Source organism: Nycticebus coucang, chromosome 6 (assembly GCF_027406575.1).
Source record: "Nycticebus coucang isolate mNycCou1 chromosome 6, mNycCou1.pri, whole genome shotgun sequence".
NCBI classification, from domain to species: domain Eukaryota; kingdom Metazoa; phylum Chordata; class Mammalia; order Primates; family Lorisidae; genus Nycticebus; species Nycticebus coucang.
Window position 1 is genome coordinate 80,911,009 of NC_069785.1, and position 25,253 is coordinate 80,936,261.

The 25,253-nt window shown below is 43.2% G+C and overlaps 1 protein-coding gene across 3 annotated transcripts; it reads right to left on the bottom strand.

Annotated features, from left to right (window-relative positions):
• Nucleotides 1–222: 222 nt before the first annotated feature.
• On the bottom strand, nt 223–24,212 carry HYKK (hydroxylysine kinase). 3 transcript variants are annotated; one of them, XM_053594205.1, is made up of 6 exons: nt 24,088–24,144; nt 20,086–20,174; nt 17,788–18,135; nt 16,376–16,515; nt 8,889–9,072; nt 223–7,215 (listed from the first exon to the last, which is right to left on the bottom strand). In XM_053594205.1, the coding sequence occupies exons 3-6, from the start codon at nt 18,131–18,133 to the stop codon at nt 6,755–6,757; spliced, it is 1,131 nt and encodes a 376-aa protein (XP_053450180.1). In that variant the 5' UTR covers nt 18,134–18,135; nt 20,086–20,174; nt 24,088–24,144; the 3' UTR covers nt 223–6,754. The 3 variants fall into 3 exon arrangements, with proteins under 3 accessions (XP_053450180.1, XP_053450178.1, XP_053450179.1); XM_053594203.1 differs by lacking the exon at nt 20,086–20,174 and having other exon boundaries at nt 24,088–24,212; XM_053594204.1 differs by lacking the exon at nt 20,086–20,174 and having other exon boundaries at nt 24,078–24,199.
• Nucleotides 24,213–25,253: the final 1,041 nt, after the last annotated feature.

Consider the following 25,253-nt stretch of genomic DNA (forward strand, 5'->3'; position numbering starts at 1 on the left):
TTGAATTTGGCTTCCACGCGTTTTTGGATGTGTAAATTATGGTAGGGCTCACGTGTTGGGGAGAACTTTCTTTTTGATCTCCTCTGCTTTTCAACATGTGGGAAAGGATTTCCCCAACATCTTAGTTAAAGCAATGCTTCACCACCACCATACATAGTAGCATTTTCTTTTCTTTTTTTTTTATTCTGTTGCCCTGGGCAGAGAGTGCCAACGCGTCATAGCTCACAGTAACCTCAAATTCCTGGGCTCAAGAGTTCCTCTTGCCTCAGCCTCCCAAGTAGCTGAGACTACAGGCACCCACCACAATGCCCAGCTGGTTTTTCTTTTCTTTTCTTTCTCTTTCCTTTTCTTTCTATACGGAGTCTCCCTTTTGCTCAGGCTGGTCTCAAATTAAGCTCAGGCAATCCTCCCACCTCAGCCACCCAGAATTTTATTTTCTTTGCCGAAGTTGTCTTGCTTGTTTGTGTTCATTATTCATCTCTCCACCCTTTTTCTTATCCAGCTTTAATCCCATAAAAACTATTAATGTTTTTTTTTTTTTCAGGCTAGAAAGTTGATTAGGTGTAGGGGCGGCGCCTATGGCTCAGTGGGTAGGGCGCTAGCCCCACATCCCGAGGGTGGCGGGTTTGAACCCGGCCGGCCAAACTGCAACAACAACAAAAATAGCCGGGTGTTGTGGCAGGCACCTGTAGTCCCAGCTACTCGGGAGGCTGAGGCATTGCAAGAATCTCCTAAGCCCAGGAGTTGGAGGTTTCTGTGAGCTGTGATGTCACAGCACTCTACCTAGGGCGATAAAGTGAGACTCTGTCTCTACGGAAAATGGGAAGAAAAGAAAGTTGACCAGGTGTTAGGATGAAAGTAAAGCACGCCTAACTCCATTTTGTTGTCTCTTATTCCTGAGAATCAGTGGGAAGGCAAAGCAGGCCTGACTCCATTCTGTTGTGTTGTTACAGTTTATTGCTTAAAGAAACCGGTTCCTGTTGTCTCCCCTGCCCATTGCCTGGTATTTTAAGTGTGCCCGGTTAGAACTGTTACAATTATTAGTATTGTGTAAAAAGTCACTAACTACCCTATGAGGACAACCCTCATGATTATGTTAAGGTGGTCTTCATACCATCCATATGTGGTATTGAAATGTTAAAAGAACAAGCTTGACTCCATTTTATTACTTATTCCCTTTTACCTTCAAAACTAGTTCCTCTCGTTTGCCCTCCCATGGTGTAACTGTAAATGCATTTGCATCGCAGCCCTAGTGATTATAGCTTTTTATGCTCATGCCCTTTACGACCTTTACTTGTAAGTTCCCCTCCCTGCATTTCCCCGCTAGGACATTGTGGTTTGTTCCTATTTTGTAAGGAAGAAAAATCAGGAAATCGCTCTCATGATCATAGCATTGGGTAAAATGACTAATGGCCCTACCTTGTGATTCCCCCTACCCCTATAACTGCTATTTTCATTTCTGTAATAATGCTTGCTTGCCCCCTGGAAAAGTTTTGCTCTATAAAAACCAGAGTCACAGACAACTTGGGGCTGCTCTCAGAAACCCCATGTTGGGACACTGAGGCAGTCACTGGCTGCCTCTTCAATGAAAGGACTCCTCTTTAAATTCGACTTGTCTGGCAGTGTGGTCTTTGAGCGACGCCTGGGCATAACATAGGTCTGGGTTAACATGTAATGTTTGCTGACAGTCTCTCCCAAGAAGCAGTCCATTAGGCAGGGGCATTTGTCCTCTTCATGTTGGGTGCAAAATTATTGACGGATGTGGGCTTTGTTAATAGCTTGGAAATGAGTTGGGAGGTAGGTGATACTGTAAAAACATCCTCAGATGTTGTAACTTACGCCATCTCAGAAGGCCCCTGCCTGCCATCTTAGTTCATTTTGTAGAATTCCGCAATCATTGTTTTTTTGTGTGCGGTTTTTGGCCAGGGCTGGGTTTGAACCCGCCACCTCAGGCATACGGGGCTGGTGCCCTACTCCTTTGAGCCACAGGTGCCACCCAATCATTATGTTTTAAGTGAGAGGTAGGATTTCTTAGGTCAAAAGAGAACAGATCAGTTGAGACAAAAGATCAAAAGAATGAGTTTGACAAGTCTAGATGACAGTTCAGTCTGGCCTGAATGGAGGAGATAATATAGTAAGTAAAGGAGGAAAAGACATTTGAGAGTAGAGTGCCTTTAATGCCAGAATTTTTTGGTGTCAGTAATGAGAGGATTGAAGTGATGTTTTAGGATGATGAGCTCTGAAGATATCCCATCTAATATGTTTGTCTTACAGTATGCCACTGATGCTTTCCATTGAAAAGTTCTATATCCCCTTGCCCTGAATCTAGGTGAACCTGTGACTACAATGGAAGAGGTATCATGTGACTTCCAAGAGTAGGTCATAAAAAGTGATACAGTTCTGGGCCGCACCTGTGGCTCAAGGAGTAGGGCGCCGGTCCCATATGCCGGAGGTGGCGGGTTCAAACCCAGCCCAGGCCAAAAATCACAAAAAAAAAAAAAAAAAGTGATACAGTTCTATCTTCTTTGGATAATCGTTTTCAGAACTCAGGCACTGTGCTATGAGGAAGCAAAGGCCACATGGAGAGGTGTTTGGCCAACATCCTAGATGAGGTCCCAGTTTCACCTGTCAGGTGGGTGAGTGAAGATTCCTCCAGGTGATTGAAGCTGTCACAGGCACCAAATCTCCCCTTGCCTTCACGTCTTTCTAGCTGAAGCTTCAGGCATTACGGAGCAGAGATAAGCTACCCCAGGGCCTATCTAAATTAATAACCCACAGAAACCGGGGCATGCTAAGCAACAACGACAACTGCAACAAAAAAACGGCCGGGCGTTGTGGTGGGTGCCTGTAGTCTCAGCTACTTGGGAGGCTGAGGCAAGAGAATGGCTTAAGCCCAAGAGTTTGAGGTTGCTGTGAGCTGTGATGCCACAGCACTCTACGCAGGGCGACATAGTTAGACTCAGTCTCAAAAAAAAAAAGATAGTAAAATGACTGTCTTAAGTTTTAAGCAACTAATTTTTTGGTTAAATTGTCATACACCAATACACATACGTAACCAGAATTTTCATTTACCTCTAATATGAACTATGTAGGTTAGGGAGGCTAAAAGGTCCAGAAAGTAAAGTTCTGGAGTAGTCCAGAGAGGATAAAAATTTGGACAGAAAAAGACGCTTGGCAAGAGCAAAGAGTCTTCGGCAGACATATAGTATTTGATTCCTAAATCTAGAACTGGGTTTTTTCCTCACTTGTTGAAAGACCCAGGACTTATTACTTGTAGAAGTGTGTTCATTCTTGCAGTTTATTCAACAGATCTTTATTGGATCTGCTATGAGCCTGATACAGTGCTATGTTCTGAAGGTAATATGAAAAAAAATTGTTCAATGTATGTACTATATTAAGTCAGAGAAAAACAACCAATTGGATGGATGGATGGATAGATAGAAGGGGGTGTATTAAGGAAATACATAAAAGAAGCTGAGAAGTCCCACAATATGCTGTATGCAAGCTGGAGAACCAAGAGAGCTACTGGTGTAAGTCCTGGAGTCCAAAGGTCAAGAACATGGAGTTCTGACATCTGAAAGCAAGAGAAGATGGACGTTCCAGCTCCAGAAGAAAGACTGAAATTGTCTTTCCTCTGCCTTTTTATTCTATTTGGGCCCTCAGTGGACTGGATGATACCCACCTACACTGGTGAGGGGGGATCTTCCTTACTCAGCCTGCTGATTCAGTGCCACTATCTTCTGGAAACATCTTCCAGATAAAATAATGTTTTATCAGTAATTTGGGTATCCCTTACTCCAGTCATGGGTGTTCCTTAACCCAGTCAAGCTGACATCTAAAGTTAACTATCACAGCCACCCAAGAGTTTATAAAATACATGGAATTGATTGATTGGAGATAAATTAGGACAAACACCAAATAGTAAAATATTGATGCAATGCAGCAGGTATCTAAATATTGAAATACATGTAGTGGTCAGCAATATTTGCATCAGATGTTGAGTTAAAGGGAATCCATGTCAGCAGAAGCAATCAAGAGGGAAATCTGTGGAGTTTAAACTGGGCTGGAGTAAACTCCAGAAGAGGATAAACACTGGGCTGGAGTAAAACCCAAGTTTCAGTCCACTTTTCTGGTCCCCAATTTCCTGAACGGTTAAGGTAGATAAAAACTACAGTTTTTTAAATTTGAGAAGCCTAACTGCTTCCATATGAATGATCTCATTTGTTCCTCCTAATGTACATGTGCCTGTGCCTGTGAGTAAGGGGAGAGGTGTGTAAGGAAGTAGTGTAGGACCCCCATAATGGTTAACAGCACAATCTGCAGCAGAAAGACCTGATTTAAACAATGGAATCTCTTTAATCCATTTAGTTCAACTTTTTAAGCTCTTATCTGAAAAGAGGAATTGATCCTAATAGTACTTCCTTCATGGGTTGGCTGTGAAGATTAAATGAAATGTGTGTAAAATACTTTGTGCTCAATAAATGTTGGCTTTTATTATATATTGTTAAAAACTAAAAGGCAGGAAAGACAGAGATTTCTAAAATTCTATGATTCTAAAAACCAAAAGGGCTCAATGATTGAATGTGAGAGAGGTAGACAAAAAAAAATGACTCCAATATTTTGAGTTTGGATAATGTGGAATATAGTTGATTTGTTTAGCAAATGCTTGTGATGTCCCAACTATGTGAGAAGGATTGTGCTAAGTACTGGCATTATTCCCTTGTCAAATCCTCACAACTCTATAAATCAGGTAGTACCACTACCTCAATTTTACAAATAAGAAAATTGAGACAGAGAAGTTAACAGTTAATGATACAAGAAAATTCAGAAAAAGGGCGGTGCCTGTGGCTCAGTTGGTAGGGCACCGGCCCCATATGCCGAGGGTGGCGGGTTCAAACCCGGCCCCAGCCAAACTGCAACCAAAAAATGGCCGGGCGTTGTGGTGGGCGCCTGTAGTCCCAGCTACTCAGGAGGCTGAGGCAAGAGAATCGCTTAAGCCCAGGAGTTGGAGGTTGCTGTGAGCTGTGTGATGCCATGGCACTCTACTGAGGGCCATAAAGTGAGACTCTGTCTCTACAAAAAAAAATAAAAAAAAAAAGAAAATTCAGAAAAACACTTATTTTAGCAGAAGGCAGATAGGTATAGAAGCAATGTCTGTTCGTGTATATATAGAAAGAGATACATGTAGATATGGAATCAATTCATATATATAGGAAGAGATAACTATTGAAAGGGTGTTAGAATGGCCAGGGCTCTGGACTTGAGTTATCTGTAGAAAATGAATGTTAAAACCAGAAGAATAGGTAAACAGCCATTTACGAAATCGTACTAAGGGAGACAGGAAGAGGAATCAGTGAAGGAAATGCAGTGGAATAATTAGGGCGAAGTATATAGTGAGCTCCAGTTTACCATGGTCATACGAAAAGAAACACAAATTATAGAGAATTTAAAAATATCTGCTTAGGGTGGCGCCTGTGGCTCAAAGGAGTAGGGCGCCAGCCCCACATGCTGGAGGTGGCAGGTTCAAACCCAGCCCCGGCCAAAAACTGAAAAAAAAAAAAAAAAAATTAAAAATTAAAATAAAATAAAAATATCTGCTCAGGGATATTCCTAGTATCAGCCTGAAGGCTAACCATTAAATTCAGGTCTAGGCTCAGGGGTTAGATCCAGCCTTGTTTGGATGTCTTTTATCTGCTTCCTCGTAGTTTTTGTCTTCCAGCATCTCTCTCTGGAGTTCCAGTTTCAACTACCCTCTCCAACAAGTTAAAAAATTTCTTCATAAAAAAAAATACAAATAGAATCATACAACATTGGGCGGCACCTGTGGCTCAGTGGGTAGGGCACCGGCCCCATATACCCAAGGTGGCGGGTTCTAACCCAGCCCCGGCCAAACTGCAACAAAAAAATACCCGGACTTTGTGGTGGGTGCTGGTTGTCCCAGCTAGTGGGGAGGCTGAGGCAAGAGAATCGCCTGAGCCCAGGAGTTGGCGGTTGCTGTGAGCTGTGTGACGCCACGGCACTCTACTGAGGACAATAAAGTGAGATGCTGTCTCTAAAAGAAAAAAAAAATTTCTTTGAAGAATACCTTCTGTGTTTCCTTCTAAGGCATCTTAGTGTGTGCTTTCTCCAGCTTTTTCTAGTGTACATTCATTCTGCAAATATTTTTAAAGACTCTTCTGTGTGAAAGGCACCATAGCAGGTGTAAGAAGAACAGATGGGTAAAAATAAATTTTACAAGGTCTCTGTTCTCCTATAACCCTCAGGCTAGATGACTGTGAACCATGATCCATTATGCAAAGTGTTGTGTTATGGAAAAGACATAGTGCGATGGGATTCCAGAGAAAGGAGAGATCGGGGAAGGTTTCATAGAACTGATGATAGTTAGCTAGGTTTGTCTGTACATATGTCCAGCTATTTAAAATACGTGAATATATTTATACATATATAGCATGTTCCTTTCAAAATTTAAAAAAGGCATTGATCTCAGGGTGAACAGACCTAGAGATTATCTGATTCAAAATATCATATATGTGTTTTATACCACGTACACCCACAGAGAGACATGCTTGCTTATGCAGTACTTTCTGTAGTTTAAAACATGGTCATGAGATTGCTTGAAGACCTAGGTTTCATGTGCTTTGTCATATTCACAATCAACATATTCCATCAATTCATTTTTAACTATTTGGGAAAATCCTTTGATTTGGTCCTATTGGGTTTTTAATTACCCAGGTTAATGTGAACTTTTACCTAGTCACATGGAGATCCCAGATTCATAGGACTTAGCAGTTTCAAACCAGATTTCTTCCACAGCTTTCTGGCCCATGTCAAACATTTGCTGTAAGTGCTTCCACCCGGTTTTCGCAGTAATCATGAGATAGTCTTTGTTCTCTGGGTATAGCTGGCAGGAGTGTGCAGCTATGACAAGTGACTGACAAAATCGGCTGCATACAAGTAGAAACAAAGCACCCCTCTCTGCAGCTGTCAGGGGGATGATACTTTCAAATCCTGCAAGGACATGCCCTCCTACTTGCATAGGACTCTTGCTCTCAATCATCATGTACATGATGGTGATTGCCACTTCAAATACATAGTAGCCACAGCTCATGTCACTGAAGTCTAAAATCCCAGACACGTGATACTCAGCATCTCCACAGGCTGACTTGCTAGAATCTATTAAAATGTTATGGTCATTAAGGTCTCCATGATTGATACCTGAAAGTAGAAAAATCATGGGAAAACAGTTAATTTCATGTCCCAGTTCATCCTCTTTCCATTCTCTTTCTTAGGTAAGGTCATTCAAATAATTTGATAAGCAGTCAGAGATGAAGGGCTAAACTATATTTTTCTTGAAATAAAATAATTTCCTCTGAAACGGATAAAAGCAGTTAATTTTAGGTTTCTGTGTTCGCTCTTGCTTTTGCTTCTCATCAATAAAAGGCCAGAAGGTGGAGACTGCAGTCATTGCAAATACCTGATTTTGGTTATTAGATGAGTAAAGTGAAAAGGAATACCACTCAAATAAAAAATGTTTAAAAAGAATATAAACATGATCGTATTTTTTTTTTTTTTTTTGTAGAGACAGAGTCTCACTGTACGGCCCTCAGTAGAGTGCCGTGGCGTTACACGGCTCACAGCAACCTCTAACTCTTGGGCTTACGCGATTCTCTTGCCTCAGCCTCCCGAGTAGCTGGGACTACAGGCGCCCGCCACAACGCCCGGCTATTTTTTTGTTGCAATTTGGCCGGGGCTGGGTTTGAACCCGCCACCCTTGGCATATGGGGCCGGTACCCTACTCACTGAGCCACAGGCGCCGCCCAACATGATCATATTATTATGATGGGCAAGGAGTTTTAGAATGGGCCAGGGCACATTGGTTTGCTGGGAAAGGATCTTAAGTGTGCTACAAAAATTTTTAAAGATAATTAACAAAATTATTTTTGAAAGAAGTTCAAAGCACAGTAAATATATATATATATATGTATATATATATATTTTTTTGTAGAGACAGAGTCTCACTTTATCACCCTTGGTAGAGTGCCGTGGCGTCACACAGCTCACAGCAACCTCCAACTCCTGAGCTTAGGCGATTCTCTTGCCTCAGCCTCCAGAGCAGCTGGGACTACAGGCGCCCGCCACAACGCCCGGCTATTTTTTTGTTGCAGTTTGGCCAGGGCAGGGTTTGAACCCACCACCCTCGGCATATGGGGCCGGCGCCCTACCCGCTGAGCCACAGGCGCCACCCCTATATATATTGTTTTTATCAACACAATTTAAGTGTGCTGCGGAAGTTTAACTATAGGTTCAAGTATTCCGTGAGTTGAAAAACACTGCCCTAGACTCTTGTCCTTATATATGAGAAGATATATACTAGAGTGTTCACTATCGTATCACCTATGTAGCAAAAAAATGGGAAGCAATGTAAAATTCCATCAACAAGAGAATGGACTGACAACTTACAGTATGTTCAAATGAATTTTGGTATATTCATATCATGGAATACTGTTGAACAGTAAAAACTGATAATCTAAATAAACTAGAACTACATATGTTAATATAGCTCAATCTGAAAAACATGCTGAATTTAAAAAGCATGATAATACACAGTGTGATGTCACTGATAAAAAGTTTAAAAAATGAAAAATACTATTATAATCAATTTGTAACTCATTCATATGTAGTATGCAAATTTAGTAGATAGGAGGTATCACATAAAGTTTAGGGAGCCTTCAAATGTTGCAATTTTAAGAAAAGTAAAATATTATTTATAAAATAGCAGGAACAAATGTAGTAAAGTTTTAAGATTTGGTAAAGCTAAATTCTACTTCCATACTTTTCGGATAGTATGAAATTTGACAATTTAAATATTTGACTTGGGGAATACTCACATTCTCGAAAATGACTTAATTTGGTCATCACTTCCTCCTTGAATAGCTGAATGACCTGCTCGACAATCTCTCGAGTTTGATTCTGGTCCAAGGTGTGCAGATATTTCTCCAAAAGAGGAACATTTTTCAGATTCCAGATGAAGTTCTTCCGCTGAAGACTACTTAACTTTGGGTGATGGAATTTCTAAATCAAGAGCAAGAAACTCTTAGCTGCTTGACAGAGTAACTACTACTGAGAGATTTGCTGTGTGCTTCAAAGAGACCTGGGAGTGCCTGATGGAGACAGCTGGCATTTCCTCATGGTCATTGAATTGCTCCATTTACATTAATCCACAAAATACAGTAAGACCTTCATATTTATAAAGGACCTCATAGTTAGGGGAGCACATTTCCATCTCACTTGATCCTCAGAATTGTATGAAGACATCCATAGCTGACTCAGACCCGTAGCTCAGTGAGTATGGTGCCAGGCACATACACCGAGGCTGGCGGGTTCAAGCCCGGCCAGGGCCTGCTAAAACAACAATGACAAATGCAACCAAAAAATAGCTGGGCGTTATGGCAGGTGCCTGTAGTCCCAGCTACTGGGGAGGCTGAGGCAAGAGAATCACTTAAGCCCAAGAGTTTGAGGTTGCTGTGAGCTGTGACACCACAGCATTCTACTGAAGGTGACCATAGTAAGACTCTATGTCTCAAAAAAGAAAGAGAGAGAAAAAAAAAAAAGACATCCACAGCTTACGGAGGAATGAGAGGCAACTCTAAAGAACTCTGTTCTCACCCACATGATCTGACACCCTCCCCGCACCCCCACCTCATCTTCATCTTCTACCTTTGCTCACTCTGCTCTCTGCTCCAACTGCACTGGCCTCCCACCTGTTCAGGGAACATGACTGGCATGTTCCTACCTCATGGCCCTTTGTATCTGCTGTTTCTTCCAGGATGCTCTCCCTAGGTATCTACATGGTCTTTATTCAAAAAACACCTTTTCTGTGAGAACTGCCTGCTCACTTACTCCATCTAGAATTTCAACCCTTATCAGGCAAAATTTGCTACAAAAAAAGAAAAAAAAATAGTTTCAACCCTTTCTCGAGTATTTTGTATCCCTCTTCTTTGCTTATTTTTTCTTAGTGCTTATGTTGTCTAGCATTTGCCATAATTCCCTTAACTTAGTTTACTGTCTTTCCTCACTAGAATATAAGCTCCACAAAGAAGCAAGGGCTTTGTTTTATGTCTGCTCACTGTTGTACCCCCACACCTGGAACTGTGCCTGGTATGGTGAAGGCACTGCTCAAGCAACATTTGATCAACAAATGGATGTTCTTAGAATAAAAAGTTCTGGAATTGGAAGGGCCTTTAGACTTTGAGCACTCTGTCTAAAGTTCTAAGTGACTCTGACCATTGCTGGACAAGAGGGGAAACTGAGAGAGGGATAATGACTAGTCACCATGGAAGTGAGGAAGGACATGGGTCTTCTGACTTACAGTTCAGACCTCTTTCACAGAGTGAGTGATAAAAGGTGGCTGGGTGGTCACCCAATGGAGTATCTTTCAAATTTTTTAACCATGACTTGTAGAAAAAAATATACACATCATAGGTTGGGCATGTGGCTTGCACCTCTAATCCCAGTACTTTTGGGGGCCAAAGTGGGAAGATTGCTTGAGCCCAGGAGTCTAGGATCAGCCTCGGCAACAGAGTGAGACTCTGTCTCTATACAAAATGAGAATTTTAGCCACGCATGGTGATGAGCACCTGTCATCCCAGCTTCTTGGGAGGCTGAGGAAGGGGACTGCCTGAGCCCAGGAGTTTGAGCCATGACCACTGCACTCTGACTTGGGCGACAGAGTGAGACTTCACCTCTTAAATACACACACACAACCAGTATATATATCACAACCCAGTGTATATAGAGGCATGAACATATAAAGAAAAAGTCCTGGCCAGGCATGGTGTCTCTTGTCTGTAATCCTAGCACTCCGAGAGGGCAAGGCAGGAGGATTGCTTGAGGCTAGGAGGTTGAGATGAGCCTGAGCAAAAGTGAGACTTCCTCTCTATAAAAACCATAAAATTAACTAGGCATTGTGGCACATGACTGTAGTCCCAACTACTTGGGAGGCTAAGGCAGGAGGATCTCTTGAACCCAGAAGTTTGACTCTGCAGTGAGTTAGGATGATGACACCACTGCACTCCAGCCTGGGCAAAGGGTGAGACTCTGTCTCAAAAATAAACAAACAAATAAATAAAATAAAAATACAAAAGTCTCGGTAAACAGTATTCAGATCATTACATATGACATATTCTGGTGTTTTACATTGTCTTCTATTTCTTTTTTTAAAAAAAGTTCCCCCAAATGATCTTGTAATTGTGATTTCACTAACATGACCTAAAGTTTGAAAACCTTCCCCTGATGCTTGTGTTGTCACTATCATATCTTCACTGCGTGGTTCTGTAGCCCCTTGAATACTCCCCATGAGAAGCACCATTGAGGTAGCTCTGCATTCTTTTGCTGAACCAAATCTGCCTCTGCGATAGTGTTCATGGCACTGGTTCCAAATGTGACCTCCAGGGCATCTGCAATAGGATTGGTCCTCCAGATTTCTGAAGACAGCACTTCTATTCTCTCAGAGTCCTCTTCTGCAAATTAAACCTTTCTGGTTCCTTCAATTATTCCTCACGTGACAAGGTTTTGAATCTCCTTACCATCTTTTATGTTAAATGCCACTAATGATCACAAAAATACTCTGCATGATGAACACTGAAAACACTGTTAGGAGCTGTTACTTTTGGAGAAGGGGATTATCACTAGGAATGGAGATGATGATAGAGAGGAGAACAACCTTTCAGTATTGTTGGAAATTTTACGGTGTATATGTAATGTAATTTTACCATGTATATGTAATACATTTATTTATTTAGACAGAGTCTCACTTTGTCAACCTGGGTAGAGTTCCCAGTTCTGTCCCATCTCTCACTTGATTCCTGTTAAGGCTCTACTTTTCTTCTCTCTCTACAGCTCTGGCCATTCTACCATGTTGAGTAGTTAATAGAAAAGAAAAAGGAAAAAGATACAGCTCCAGCCAGATATAAAGGAAGCAGGCAGGCCGATTCTAGAGTCACTGGAGGAACACAACATGAAGGGAGGAGAGGCCGACATGCTTTGTGTATGGTGAGAAGCCTTAGCTTCCACAGATCTCAACGCTCCCTGGCCCTGTTTTTTCCCTCTGCCCGTTCCTTCAGCTCCTTGCTTCAGTTCCTGGCTGTAACGTTTTCCCTTGACTAATACCAGGGTGTACCTTACCTTCTTCAGAATGGGGTTGTGTCCCAGCAGGACAGGTTGGAAGCCATCAGTCTTGCTCAACGTTCCTTTTCACATAAGCTTAATGTTAAATCAACCACCAATCCAGATGCTCTGCCTCCTAAATACGTTTTGAATCTTTTCTTGGTTCAAGCCCTCAATCAGCTTTTACCTGACTACTGTGCTCGCTGGCATACTCCCTGCCTTCAGCCTGGCTTTCTGCCAATCTACCCATCATAATGGCAGACAGGATATAAATTAGAGTGATATACATTAGAAATCTTTGCCTACTGAAAACCTTTCAAAGCCCCTTACTTTCCCTAAGACAAAATCTAAACTCCCTAGTATCCTATATTATATTTCATAATCTGGCTCTACCCTACATTTTCAACTTTATCCCCTGTCTGTTTCAAGTACAATTCCTATTATGAATTATTCAGATGTTCTGGAATGTGGATGTTGTAGTGCAATGATTTTTCACATGTTCTTTTCCTTTAGCTACAATGCCCTTCCTCCTTTTCTCTACCTGCTTATAGATTCCTAACTTTTAATAAAGAGATCAGATAGTACTATTTTTTTTTTTTTTTGAGACAGAGTCTCAGTATATTGCTCTTGGTAGAGTGCCTTGGCATCATAGCTCACAGCAACCTCAAATTCTTGGGCTTAAGTGATTCTCTTGCCTCAGCCTCCCAGGTAGCTGGGACTACTGGCACCTGCCACAATGCCCAGCTATGTTTTTTTGTTGTAGTTGTCGTTGTTTAGCAGGGTTCGAACCTGCCTGCCTTGCTGTTATGTGGCCGGCACCCTAACCACTGAGCTATGGGCTCCAAGCCCTAGCTGTTTTTTCTTTTTAGAGACAGGGTCTTGGTCTTGCTCAGGCTGGTCTTAAACTCCTGAGCTCAGGCGATCCACCCACCTCAGCCTCCCAGAGTGTTAGGATTACAGGTGTGAGCCACTGTGCCCAGCCCCAGATACTACTTTTTTAAATGAAGCCCTCCTATGTATATGTTTGACCCTGCTAAACACCAAGGACAGAAGATCATAAACAAGATGTAGACATCGTCCTCAAGAAGATCACTGCATCTTATAAAGCATATGTAACAGGAAGCTCAGCTATTCAACAAGTAATTATAATACCCCTGTGGTATTCATGCCCTTGTGTAGCTTTTCCCAGTTAGTGGTCAATGGTGTATTAGGTAGCATGATTCAAGGAGAGGCTTGATAAACATTTCCATATTAGGGCTTATCCTCTTGGACCTCTCTCTTGGAAGTCAGCAGCCATACCGTAAGGATGTATGGGTCATCCTGCAGGACGAAACATTACGTGAGGAGAAAAGGCTGCTGGAGGTGAGCACCCTGATGAAATCTAGCTGCATGGTGACCCCAGTCAACACCAAGTAGAAAAGAGTGGCTTGGTCAACCCACAGAATCGTGAGAGATAAATCATTATTGTTTTAAGTCAGTACATTTGGGTGTGACTTTTTTTACAAAGCAATAACCAGAACATAGTATAGTAAATACAGAGATAAAAGGATGGATAAGGATCAGAAGTAGCAAAGAGAAGGAAGCAGTCATCTCTGTGCAGCAGGGAGGAGACAGGGTCGGGGAAATTTCACACAGGAGGTGACAGGGGAGCTATGTGTTGAAGGGTAAGAAGGAGTCTTCTGAAGCAGGGGAAGGGGGCATCCTAATGGAGATAATGGTATATGCAAAGGTTCAGATACCTAAAACAGAAGAGCACATTCAGGGAACTACAACACCTTCTACTGATATATTGCTGGTGAGAACTGTATGAAAAGGGAGACACAGGCCACAGGCTGGGGAGGGAGCAGGGCTGAGGCCGCCCAGGGATGAGACCATGAGAGGCTTTGTTCACCACACTGAAGACTTTACCTAGTTAGCAGTGAGAAGCTACTGAAAGGTTTTAACCATGGAACTGACACAGTCAGATGGGTAATTTCAAAAAGTCACTCTTGACTGATGTAAAGAATATAGTGGAGAAAAAAGAAAACTAGATATAGGGCGGCTATAGCAGTACTTCAGGGAAACTAGGATGGTTGAGTGAGGAATGGAGAGAAGGAGACAGAATATTGAGACATCTGAGAAGCAGAACTGACAGGATTTAGTCAGTGATTAGAAGTGTTTTACTCATAAACTGTAAATTTTGGGGGAGGGGCAGGGTCTCGCTCTGTTGCTCAAGCTGAGTGCAGTGGTGTGATCATAGCTCATTATTGCCTGAAACACTTGAGCTCAAGAGATCCTCCTGCCTCCGGAGAAGCTGGAACTACAGGTTTATACCCAAGTAATTTTTTTTTTTTTTTTTTTGTAGAGACAGAGTCTCACTTTATGGCCCTTTGTAGAGTGCCGTGGTATCACACAGCTCACAGCAACCTCCAACTCCTGGGCTTAAGCGTTTCTCTTGCCTCAGCCTCCTGAGTAGCTGGGACTACAGGCGCCCGCCACAACGCCCAGCTATTTTTTTTTGGTTGCAGTTCAACCAGGGCCGGGTTTGAACCCGCCACCGAGGGGCCGGCGCCTTACCGACTGAGCCACAGGTGCCGCCCAATACCCAAGTAATTTTTATAGAAATGGGGTCTTGCTATGTTTCCCAGGCTGGTCTTGAACTCCTGGGCTCAAGCAGTCCTCTCACCTTGGCCTCCCAAAAAGCTGGGATTATAGGCGTGAGCCACAGTACAGTGCCCAGTGTTGTAATTACTTTCTTTTTTTTTTTTTTTTTTTTTAATTTTGGCCGGGGCTAGGTTTGAACCCTCCACCTCTGCCATATGGGAACGGCACCCTACTCCTTGAGCCACAGGTGCCGCCCTGTAATTACTTTCTAAAGCATTTATCTGTCCCCTGGAACAGATTCTGGGACAGAGCCTGTGTCTTATTATTCTCTCAGTACTTGGCATGGAAAAGGTACTCAGTCAGTGCTTGTTGAATAAAGATAGATGTTTTATGGGTGTGTCTAAAAAATACCTGTCATATAGGATTTACTTCTATAGGACAAAACAAGTCATTTTAACCCATTTGCAGCTTAGCTATTGCTTCATACAGAGCTCCAGCTAATTATATCTTATTTGCATGAAAACTTCAGGCTTCAGTTTGTGAATATAGACTATTTTCAGTGAACAGCATGAAAAATATAATTTCTAAAACTGAAGTAATTTTGCCAATATGCCAGTAAAGCACAGAGCTGGGCAGAAGGTAGCCTGTCGTAAAATTCATGCATTTTGTGCCCCATTCCCTTTATAACACACCTTAAAAGCACCACACATAGAAAGAAAATCAGATCCTAAGTTTTTTGGGTTTTTTTTGTTTTTATTTTGAAACAAGAGTCTCACTCTGTTGCCCTTGGTAGTTTCGTGGCATCATGGCTCGCAGCAACCTCAAACTCTTGGGCTTAAATGATCCTCTTCCCTCAGCCTTTCGAGTAGATGGGACTACAGGCACCTGCCACAATGCCTGGCTATTTTTTAGAGATAGTGGCTCACTCTAACTCCTGAGCTCAGGCAATCCACCTGCCTCAGCCTCCCACAGTGCTAAGATTACAGGCATGCAATCCTGAATATTTTAAAGAATGAAATAACAGGCTCGGTGCCCATAGCTCAGTGGATAGGGCGCCGGCCACATACACGAAGGCTGGGGGGTTCGAACGGGGCCTGGGTCTGCTAAACAACAATGACAACTACAACAAAAATAATAGCTGGGCGTTATGGCAGGGGCCTGTAGTCCCAGCTACTTGGGAGACCGAGGCAAGAGTATTGCTTAAGCCCAAGAGTTTGAGGTTGCCATGAGCTGTGACACCATGGTACTCTACCAAGGGTGAAAGCTGGAGACTGTGTCTCAAAAAATAAAACAAAACAAAAGACTGAAATAACAAATAAAAATTCCTTATAGGGAAGTGCCTGTGGCTCGGTAGGTAGGGCGCAAGCCCCATATACAGAGGGTGGCTGGTTCGAACTGGGCCCTGGCTAAACGGCAACAAAAAAATAGCCGGGTGTTGTAGTGTGTGCCTGTAGTCCCAGCTACTGGGGAGGCTGAGGCAAGAGAATCGCCTAAGCCCAGGAGTTGGAGGTTGCTGTGAGCTGTGACTCCACAGCACTCTACCAAGGGCGATAAAGTGAGACTCTATCTCTAAAAAAAAAAAAAAAGAAAAAATTCCTTATAAACAAAATGAAACCCCAAATCTTACCTCCAGTGTCTTATCCAGTTTGGCAGCTAGCCTTCCAATGTCATACAACAGCTGGTGGCTGACCGGAACCTCAGCTACGGGTCTTCCTGGGAGGTAAGTCAGCAGCCTCACCAAGTAGCTTTTGACTTCAGAGCCACTATCTAGATGGATGGAATGATATACCCTGTCAACTATTCTCAAAGACAAGCAATTAGAAGCCATTCAAGTATGATATAATATAGTAGAAAAAATAAAACTAGAAATCAGGAATTTTATTTTATTTTTTTTTGGTTTTTCGCCGGGGCTCGGTTTGAACCTGCCACTTCTGGCATATGGGACCGGCGCCCTACTCCTTGAACCATAGGCGCCACCCCGAGAAATCAGGAATTTCAGAATCCAGCTCTGTCCTATGTAAGCTATGTGATTATTATTGAAAAGAACAGAAATTACAGAACAAAAGAAAAACATGTGCTAACCTAAAACAACTCAGAGGGATTCTCTAAGGCAGACCTGAGTGGATGAAGCAAGTAGGTAGAAGTGACAACCTTAACACCATTGGAATTAGCCATTTTTGTACCAAAACTATAGCCCAACTCTGCTGGCCTTACCTCTATACAGAAATTACCCACTATGGTAAATAAATGCAGAAACACACACTCTTTCATAAATTTACAACTGCAGACAGAGATACAAAGAAACGATTTCTAGAATCACAGACCTCTCAGGAGCAAATTGAATTACAGCCTCGGTTTGCAACACAGGACCACAACCATTTCTCAGAGACCATAACAGGCCTCAGGTATTTGAAGCAATGCAAATTAAAAAAGAAAGGATGAACAATGAAGAGAGAAAAACATGGCTAGGATTTCAAACCTTTAAAAAAATTAAAAGAGGTGGATTTTAGATTGTTGCTTAGAGACCTGAATTAGGTACATCTTAGTATTTTAGCATTTAGAGGTGAAAAGGACCATCTTAAATGAGAATGTGTAGCTTTAGGAATGATAAGTGGTGTGCCTGAGGTTACATAAAGAATAATGACAGAGCTGGGATCTAATTACTCCTAATTTTTAGTCTTATGTTTTTTCTACTATATCTCAACAGCAGAATGTGCTGGTCTGACTGCATAAAAATATTTAATTATTTTTGTGATTTAAACCCCTCCTAAAATGTTCCCCTAATGCCAACAAGTCCCCTTAGTTACTAACCATAAGCACCTCTTTCTAAGCAGAAATTTACACCAGATTCAGCTCTAAACGTTTCTACATCAGAAACCCAATTTCCACCTTGGCGATTCTGTGGCTTCTCCCAAACACTGAAAAAATAACCAGTGTACATTTGGAATTGTAAACCTGTTATTGACATCTCTACTTGTAGCCCAAATGCAGTAATATACATGGACAGGTGACAGACTGGCAAATTGGTCAGCCTCTTACCTACAGACACGAGAGAAGTAATGTTGTCTCCTTTAGTTTGACACACAGAGGCTGTTGGAAAGCCAGCTGCTTTCAGAAACATGATGATGTGACTCTGCACTTCAATCAGGTCTGGATTTTTGCTAGTTTCGGTGTTGCTGATTTTGAGGACATATTCAGTTGGGCTGTCTGTAGTGTCCTTGGTTCTTGAAGTACATACATGAAAATTTTGGTCATCATAGCTAGGAAGAGGCTGGATCTTGGAAACTTTAAACCCAAATACTGATTCCACTAATGCACAGGCTTGTACTTCACCAAAAGTTGGTTTGGAAGGAACCTGTGATTGTTGATCAATCCCACTTGACATGTCTAGGGGAATAAAAAGACAAACCAAAAAGGGGACATATAAATATATTTATTTAAATGATTTTTTTTCTCAAGATAGACCAATAATGTTTTTCTATACTGATCCTGTATTTCCTTTTTCTTTTCTTTTCTTTTTTTTTTTTTGAGACAGAGTCTCACCATGTTGGCCTCCGTAGAGTGCAGAGGCATCACAGCTCATAGAACCTCAAACTCTTGGGGTTAAGCGATTCTCTTGCTTCAGCCTCCCAAGCAGCTAGGACTATGGGCGCCCGCCACAATGCCAGCTATTTTTTGTTGCAGCTGTCATTGTTGGTTAGCTGGCCCAGGCCAGGTTTGAACGCACCAACTTTGGTGTATGTGGCTGGTGCCATAACCATTGTGCTAGGTGAACCAAGCCTGTATTTCTTTTGATTATTAATTTTTACATATAAAATTGAAAAAAAAAATCAATTCAGTAAATAAGACCAAGAAGCAGCTGTTTTGGCATATGAATAAAAATCCATGTACTATAATTTTTTTTTTTTTTGAGACAAGGTCTCACTCTGTTGCCCATGTTGGATTACAGTGATATAACTGTAGCTCACTACAGTCTCAAACTCCTGGGCTTAAGTGATCCCCCTGCCTTCAGCCTCCTGAGAAGCAATGATTATAGGTGGTCACCACCATACCTCACTGATTTTTCTTATTTTTTGTAGAGACAGGGTCTTGCCATGTTGTCCAGGCTGTTCTGAAACTCCTGGCCTCCCAAAGTGCTGGGATTACAGGTGTGAACCATTGCACCTGGCCACCATAAATAATTTTTTAATTGGTTAGCTGGCCTAGACCAGGTTTGAATGCACCAACTGAAGGTATATTCCCAGGGATAAAACACAGATCAGGAAAGTACCTTAGTATCATCTTGCCCAATCCTTCTTCCTCCTCATCAACTTTACAGGAGAAATATAGGTCCTAAGGTTACATGACTTGCCCAAAGTTACATAGTAAATTACAAAACGCAGCTCTCCAGACTCCTAATCCACGATCATGCCCTTTTGATTAGGTTACCATCATTGCTTCTCGGCCTTTTGGCTAAGATCAAGTGTGATTAGGTTACCATCAGTCTTGGGTTAAAAGTTAAATTTAAATGCGGTGATCCTCTAGTCACAGTTTTGTGAAATTATAAGGATCACCAGCTACCTTATCACATATATTTCAAATATAAAAATGTGAACCAATGTGCAAAGTATTGTGTGAGGCACTGTGGGAGATAAGGTCTGAGGGTGCTGTAACATCTAAAAAGTTAACTCACAGTCACAGATATGCTAAATAACCAAAAAATTAAAAGCGGCTCAAAACAAGTTATAAGGCAGTAAATAATAAAGTGACTCAATGTCAAAGAAAGCCTGGACTTAAGTATAAACCTGAAATGACTGAACTAACACTTAAGTAACTGAGTTCACCTTAATTTGTAAAGAGTATGTTTTCTACTGCTAAGAGGAATAGAGGCTTGAAACAAGAATTAAGATCAGTTACGAAAAGGAAAGTTACATTTGAGTTTTTGGTCAATGAAATTAATAACTGCCAAAACTATGACACAGAGAGGGGAGAGAAACTACTATAGCCTAAGGAAAGGTATTTCTGAGAAGATGGATTTGAGGCTGGGTACCTGTAGCTCATCGGCAAGGGCACTGGCCACATATACTGGGGCTGGCGGGTTCGAACCTGGCCCAGGCCTGCCAAACCTCAATGACAACTGCAACAAAAAAATAGCCGGGTGTTGTGGCGGGCCCCTGTAGTCCCAGCTACGTGGGAGGCTGAGGCAAGAGAATCATTTAAGCACAAGAGTTTGAGGTTGCTGTGAGCTGTGATGTCATGGCACTCTACCAAGGGTGACGAAGTGAGACTCCGTCTCAAAAAAAAAAAAAAAAGAAGATAGATTTGAATTAGAGGGCACTGTTTTGTTTTTTTTTTAACCTGATAATCCCACTCTCAGCTCCACATTCTTGGCTTATTTCCAGAGTTCCCAGGTATCAGTGAAAGACCATGTGAGGCTTCTGAACATCCTTCAGGATGTAAATATTTGGTTTTACAATCCAAAGATCCTTACAATCTCACCTCCCTCTTTCCCCCAAAATAGTTGTATTCTAATCTTTCCTTCATACTAAGTTGTAAATAATTGAGAACATTTTGGAGGTGAGGTACATTTTAAGGTATGATTTTGACTGCTGTTCATGGGATACAGAGTAGAGCTGTTGCTTCTGAAAGGGATGGGGCACAGGAGAACCTTCTGAGAGGAAAATGTTCTATAATCTGTGTCTTTACTTGGTTTTGGTTACACAGGCATATACATTTATCAAAACTTTACTTAAGGCTGGGCAGGGTAGCTCACACCTGTAATCTTAGCATTCTGGGAGGCCAAGGTGGATAGATCATCTGAGCAGGAGTTGGAGACCATCCTGAGCAAGCATGAGACGTCCCAGAGCAACATTGAGACCTCATCTCCACTAAAAATAGAAAAACTAGCTGGGTGTTGTGGCGGGTGACTGTAGTGCCAGCTACTTGGGAGGCTGAGGCAAGAAGGTTCCTCAAGCCCAAGAGTTTTTGTTTTTCTTTTTTGGAGACAGAGTTGTTGTAGTTGCCATTGTTGTTCAGCAGGCCTGGGCCAGTTCGAACCCACCAGCCCCGTGTATGTGGCCGGCGACCTAACCACTGAGCAACAGGCACTGAACCTTTTTTTTTTTTTTTTTTTTTGGAGGGGGGACAGAGTCTCACTTGGTCACCCCAGGTAGAGTGCCATGGCTTATAGCTCACAGCTACCTCATACTCTTTGGTTCAAGTGATCCTGTTGCCTCAGCCTCCCAAGTAGCTGGGACTATAGCCACCCACCACAACACCTGGCTATTTTTAGAGATGGGGTCTCGCTCTGGCTCAGGCTGGTCTTGAACCTGTGAGCTCAGGCAATCCACCCACCTCAGCCTCCCAAGTGCTGGGATTACAAGTGTGAGCCACTGTGCCCAAGAGTTTAAGGGTGCTGTGAGTTATAACACCACAGCACTCTAGCCAGGACACAGAGTGAGACTCTGTCTCAAAAAATGAACCAAACAAACACAAATAACTTCACTGAAATACTAAGTAAACTAAGACCTGTGACTCCTGCTGAATGTGAAGTTTACCTTAAAAAAAAAAAAAAAAAAAAAGAACCCTTCTGAGACATTGGTTAAGAAGAAGAAGGGTAGATCTTAGGACCTACTTGGTTGGAGCTCCCAAATCAGGCCAAATGCCCCTTATTGTCTATTGTCTGTCACAGCAAAGGTGAAACTTTCTTGAGTGAGAAGGAAGGAATAACATTCAGGGAGGTATACTGGACTCTCCTGCATGATCCCCTCCCTGCCTCAGTCCCAGGACTACAGCCTGATGAGTCCAGTGATTATAAGGAGTCAAGCCACCTTCTGTGGCCTTACTTGATCCTCCTACCCAGAGTGATTTCTTCAGCCTCTGAACTTGCATAGCCGCCTATGCTACTGGTTGGTTTCTACTATCTGTTATACTTTATGCATTTTTTCTAACCAGAGCCTTTGCTTTCAGAAGTGAGTTAACCTGTTCAGATTCTGTGCGCTAAAGATACTGTGACAAGGCCTGAACGGAGTTTCAAAACAATCTTGGCACCTGAAACTTCTGGGAACCAGTATACCTTATCACACTGTATTTGGGATTAAGACTTCACATGGACTTTTAACATTCCTCCTGGATATATGTAAACTGGTGAATATGAATTGAAGCATTAACTTCAAGGTGAAATCATGGAGCAATTTTACAACTCCCAAAGCATTAAGGATGTCAAAAATAATTCTGAATTTGATATGAATAACAAGTTCTTAAGGAGGCTGGGTGCAATGGCTCACACCTGTAATCCTAACACTCTGGGAGTCTGAGGCAGGTGGATTGCTTGAGCTCAGGAGTTCAAGACCAACTTGAGCAAGAGTGAGACCCAGTCTTTACTAAAAATAGAAAAACTAGCCAGGTATGTGGCTGGTGCCTTTAGTCCCAGCTACTCAGGAGGCTGAAGCAAGAGGATCACTTGTGCTCAAGAGTTTGAGATTGCTGTGAGTTATGATGTCATGGCACTCTATCAGGGCAAGAGAATGAGACTCTTTCTCAAAAAAAAAAAAAAAAAAAAAAAAAGTTGGAAGGAGCCTTAGAGGCAATTGGTGAAGGCCAATCTCCTTCCTAGTCCAGAGGCATTCCTGTAAAATCCTGGAATGGGGCTTGTTGAGCTTCTGGACAGCCTTGTTTTCTGCAGTAGTTCAAAGTCACGTTGATGGCAGCTCTGGCCATCAAAAGGAGCTCAATGTAATAAAAGTTGCTGTGCTCATAGAAACAAGGCATATTTTCGTCCCAGTTCTGGTACTTTAACCTCTGAAACTTTGGACTAGTCAAGTTGCCTCTAAAAGAGGGTAGGACTAGATCGTCCTTAAAAGTTCCATCTGGCTCTAAAATTCTATGTTTCTAAAGTTTCTTTATTTTTGAGCTTAAATTTGCCTTTTTTCTTTGTAAAAAAGGACTTCAAATCATAGAAGTAATGGCACAGATCAAGTCAACTCCTGTAAGTAAATAAATACAAAGAAAGATACATGTTTATTAGAGATGTCTGTCTTAGCCAAATGTCTCCTGTGTGTGGAGGGAGGAGGGGAGTTCAAATCCTATAGATTTGTTGGTTTATATATCCTGCCAATAGTATTTTACTTAGAAAAAGAAAAAAAATCCCTCAGGAAGCAAGTGTTTCCACAATGGCAAGGATTGTGCCAGAACCTCACAACCTTTGTCCTACAACCAGGGGGGCTGGACCTTGCACCCTACACTCTGTGCAACGTATGCCAGATAAGAAACAGAAGTCATTCTTTTTTTTTTTTTTTTTTTGGTTTTTGGTCAGGGCTGGGTTTGAACCTGCCACCTCCGGCATATGGGACCGGCGCCCTACTCCTTGAGCCACAGGCACCGCCCCAGAAGTCATTCTTTTTTGAGACAGAGTCTCACTTGGTCACCCCTGGTAGAGTGCCATGGCGTTATAGCTCACAGCAACTTCAAACTCTTTGGTTCAAGTGATCCTCTTGCCTCAGCTTCCTAAGTAGTGGGACTATAGGCACCAGCACAATGCCCAGCTATTTTTAGAGATGAGGTCTTGCTCTGGCTCAGACTGGTCTCGAACCTGTGAGCTCAGGCAATCCACCTGCCTCGGCCTCCCAAATGCTGGGAATACAGGCGTGAGCCACCGCACCCGGCATAAGTCATTCTTTATTCTTTCCTGTTCCCCATTCCCAAAGTGGTACAATGTATAGCAAATTCTGCCCTAGCATATTTATCAAATCTACCTTTCTTCTCCTGCATCCCCTTTTGCTGTGTCCCTTCAAGGTAAAGATTTACCCGTACCCAGTAAATGTCCGTATTTCCAGCATCTAACTTGATTCCTTATTCAGTATTAAATAATGACCCAAGGGTTGCCTTCACTCACAGAGCTAGCTGTTAACCCTCAAGGGGATCATGAAACAGTGAGGGGGGTAGGGAATCTAGAATCTGTAGTTTTTCAACAACAACCATGCACTAGTTGGTGTCTTCCTGCAGGGTCCAGGAGAAAGAGGGATGGCTGAGGGGGCTGCAAAGGGGTTGTTGACCTAAGAGTCAGGAAAATACTGGAGCAGGACACACTAGTCAGGCTCACACGTTACTATATTAGTGAGGTCTAGTGGAGCCTTAGAAATTGTGCCCATGGGACACCTGGCTCCGAGTGTCAGGAGCCGCACCTGCCCTCTGCCAGCGCCTCCACACAGATCTCAGGAGGGTTGGGCCCGAGCCTGGCCCTTTCGGGAGGACCGAGGACTCTGGGCTCCAGACTCGCAGAAAGCCTCCCAGTTGTCTGGGCGTCCCTCCCACCCCTGGGGAGGTTTGGGGCTCGCTTCTGCTTTCCCCACCTCTGCTCACCAGCAACGACCCGACGTTCCGGCGGTGGACGCCGCTTGCCAGCAGCCGGGTACTCTGGCCGCGCCCCGCACGAGCGCTAGGAGGTTGTGCGGGAGCGGCAGAGCCTCGGGCTGCCCCTCCTCCAAGCCCCGCGAACCCTGACTTCTGATTGGCTCCTTCAGACCTCTCGCCGCCCAGTCAGAGAAGACTACTGAAAGGCGGGGCGCAGCCAGGCTGACCAGGGCTTTCCCGGCCCTGCCCAGGAGCCTGTGAAGTGAAATTCAGAGATCAGGCTTCTGATTGGCTTTTTGCAATCCGCCCCCGCCTTCTCTCGGTAAGTGCCGCAGTTAGAATCCGGCTACCTTGTCACTAACCGGACTGCTTGTTTCTGATTGGCAATCTGGGGTTAGGCTCCGCCCCTCCCCGCCGTGAGTAGCCATTTAGCAGGCTTTCGGCCTCGCGGTTCCGCCCAGTCCGCTAGTCAGCTAGGCCACGTGGACCGCAGCTCTCAGCGTTCAGAGTGTGGCAAGAGGACTCATGTCCTAGCTGTGGTTCCGCCTTCTACTGGAGGCACGTATGCGGGAGGCCGCCTTCGAATGTGCGGCCCGGGGTAGACGAGAGCCCAGCACCTGCGAGGGTCCTGATCAGAGGTTCTGACAGGCCTGGCCGCGGTCAACACCGACCTAGCCTTCCGCGTGTACTGGAATGTTGTAAAGGTCTTACTTGTCGAATGTAAGGTCTACACTCTCCTTGCACAGACAGGAAGCTGAAGCCTAGGTGACACAGACCCTGGTCACCCAGTTCCCAGCTTTGCCTCTTGGCACAGCACCAGCATTTCCTCTTTCCCCGACCCATTTAATTCAACATAATAGATGGTAGAGGGAGAGTGAAGGCTGCCCCGACGGGTTTCCCAGGGGGCTGAGGTCACCACGGTTCAGGTTTCCTGTGAAGAATTAGTCATTTACACTGAGAAGTGGAACTGGTAACTGGGTCAGAATCTTTATTTAGGTAGAGCAATCGCTCTCCCTGCAGTAAAGTCTGCAGAAACCACATGATTTTCAGAAGGCTGCGTAGGATTCATGGATAACAGCCAGATTAGCTGGATGATCTTTTTGTTTTTTTGAGACAGAGTCTCACTTTGTCGCCCTCGGTAGAGTGCTGTGGCGTTACAGCTCACAGCAACTTCA

Excerpts from the sequence above, each read along its gene's own strand:
- HYKK (XM_053594203.1), bottom strand. The coding sequence starts at position 18,133 with ATGTCAAGTGGGATTGATCAACAATCACAGGTTCCTTCCAAACCAACT. Across the intron at positions 16,516-17,787 it reads TACTTCTCTCGTGTCTGTAG|ATAGTGGCTCTGAAGTCAAA; the intron begins GTAAGAGGCTGA and ends CCATCCATCTAG. Across the intron at positions 7,216-8,888 it reads ATTAAGTCATTTTCGAGAAT|GTATCAATCATGGAGACCTT; the intron begins GTGAGTATTCCC and ends TTCTACTTTCAG.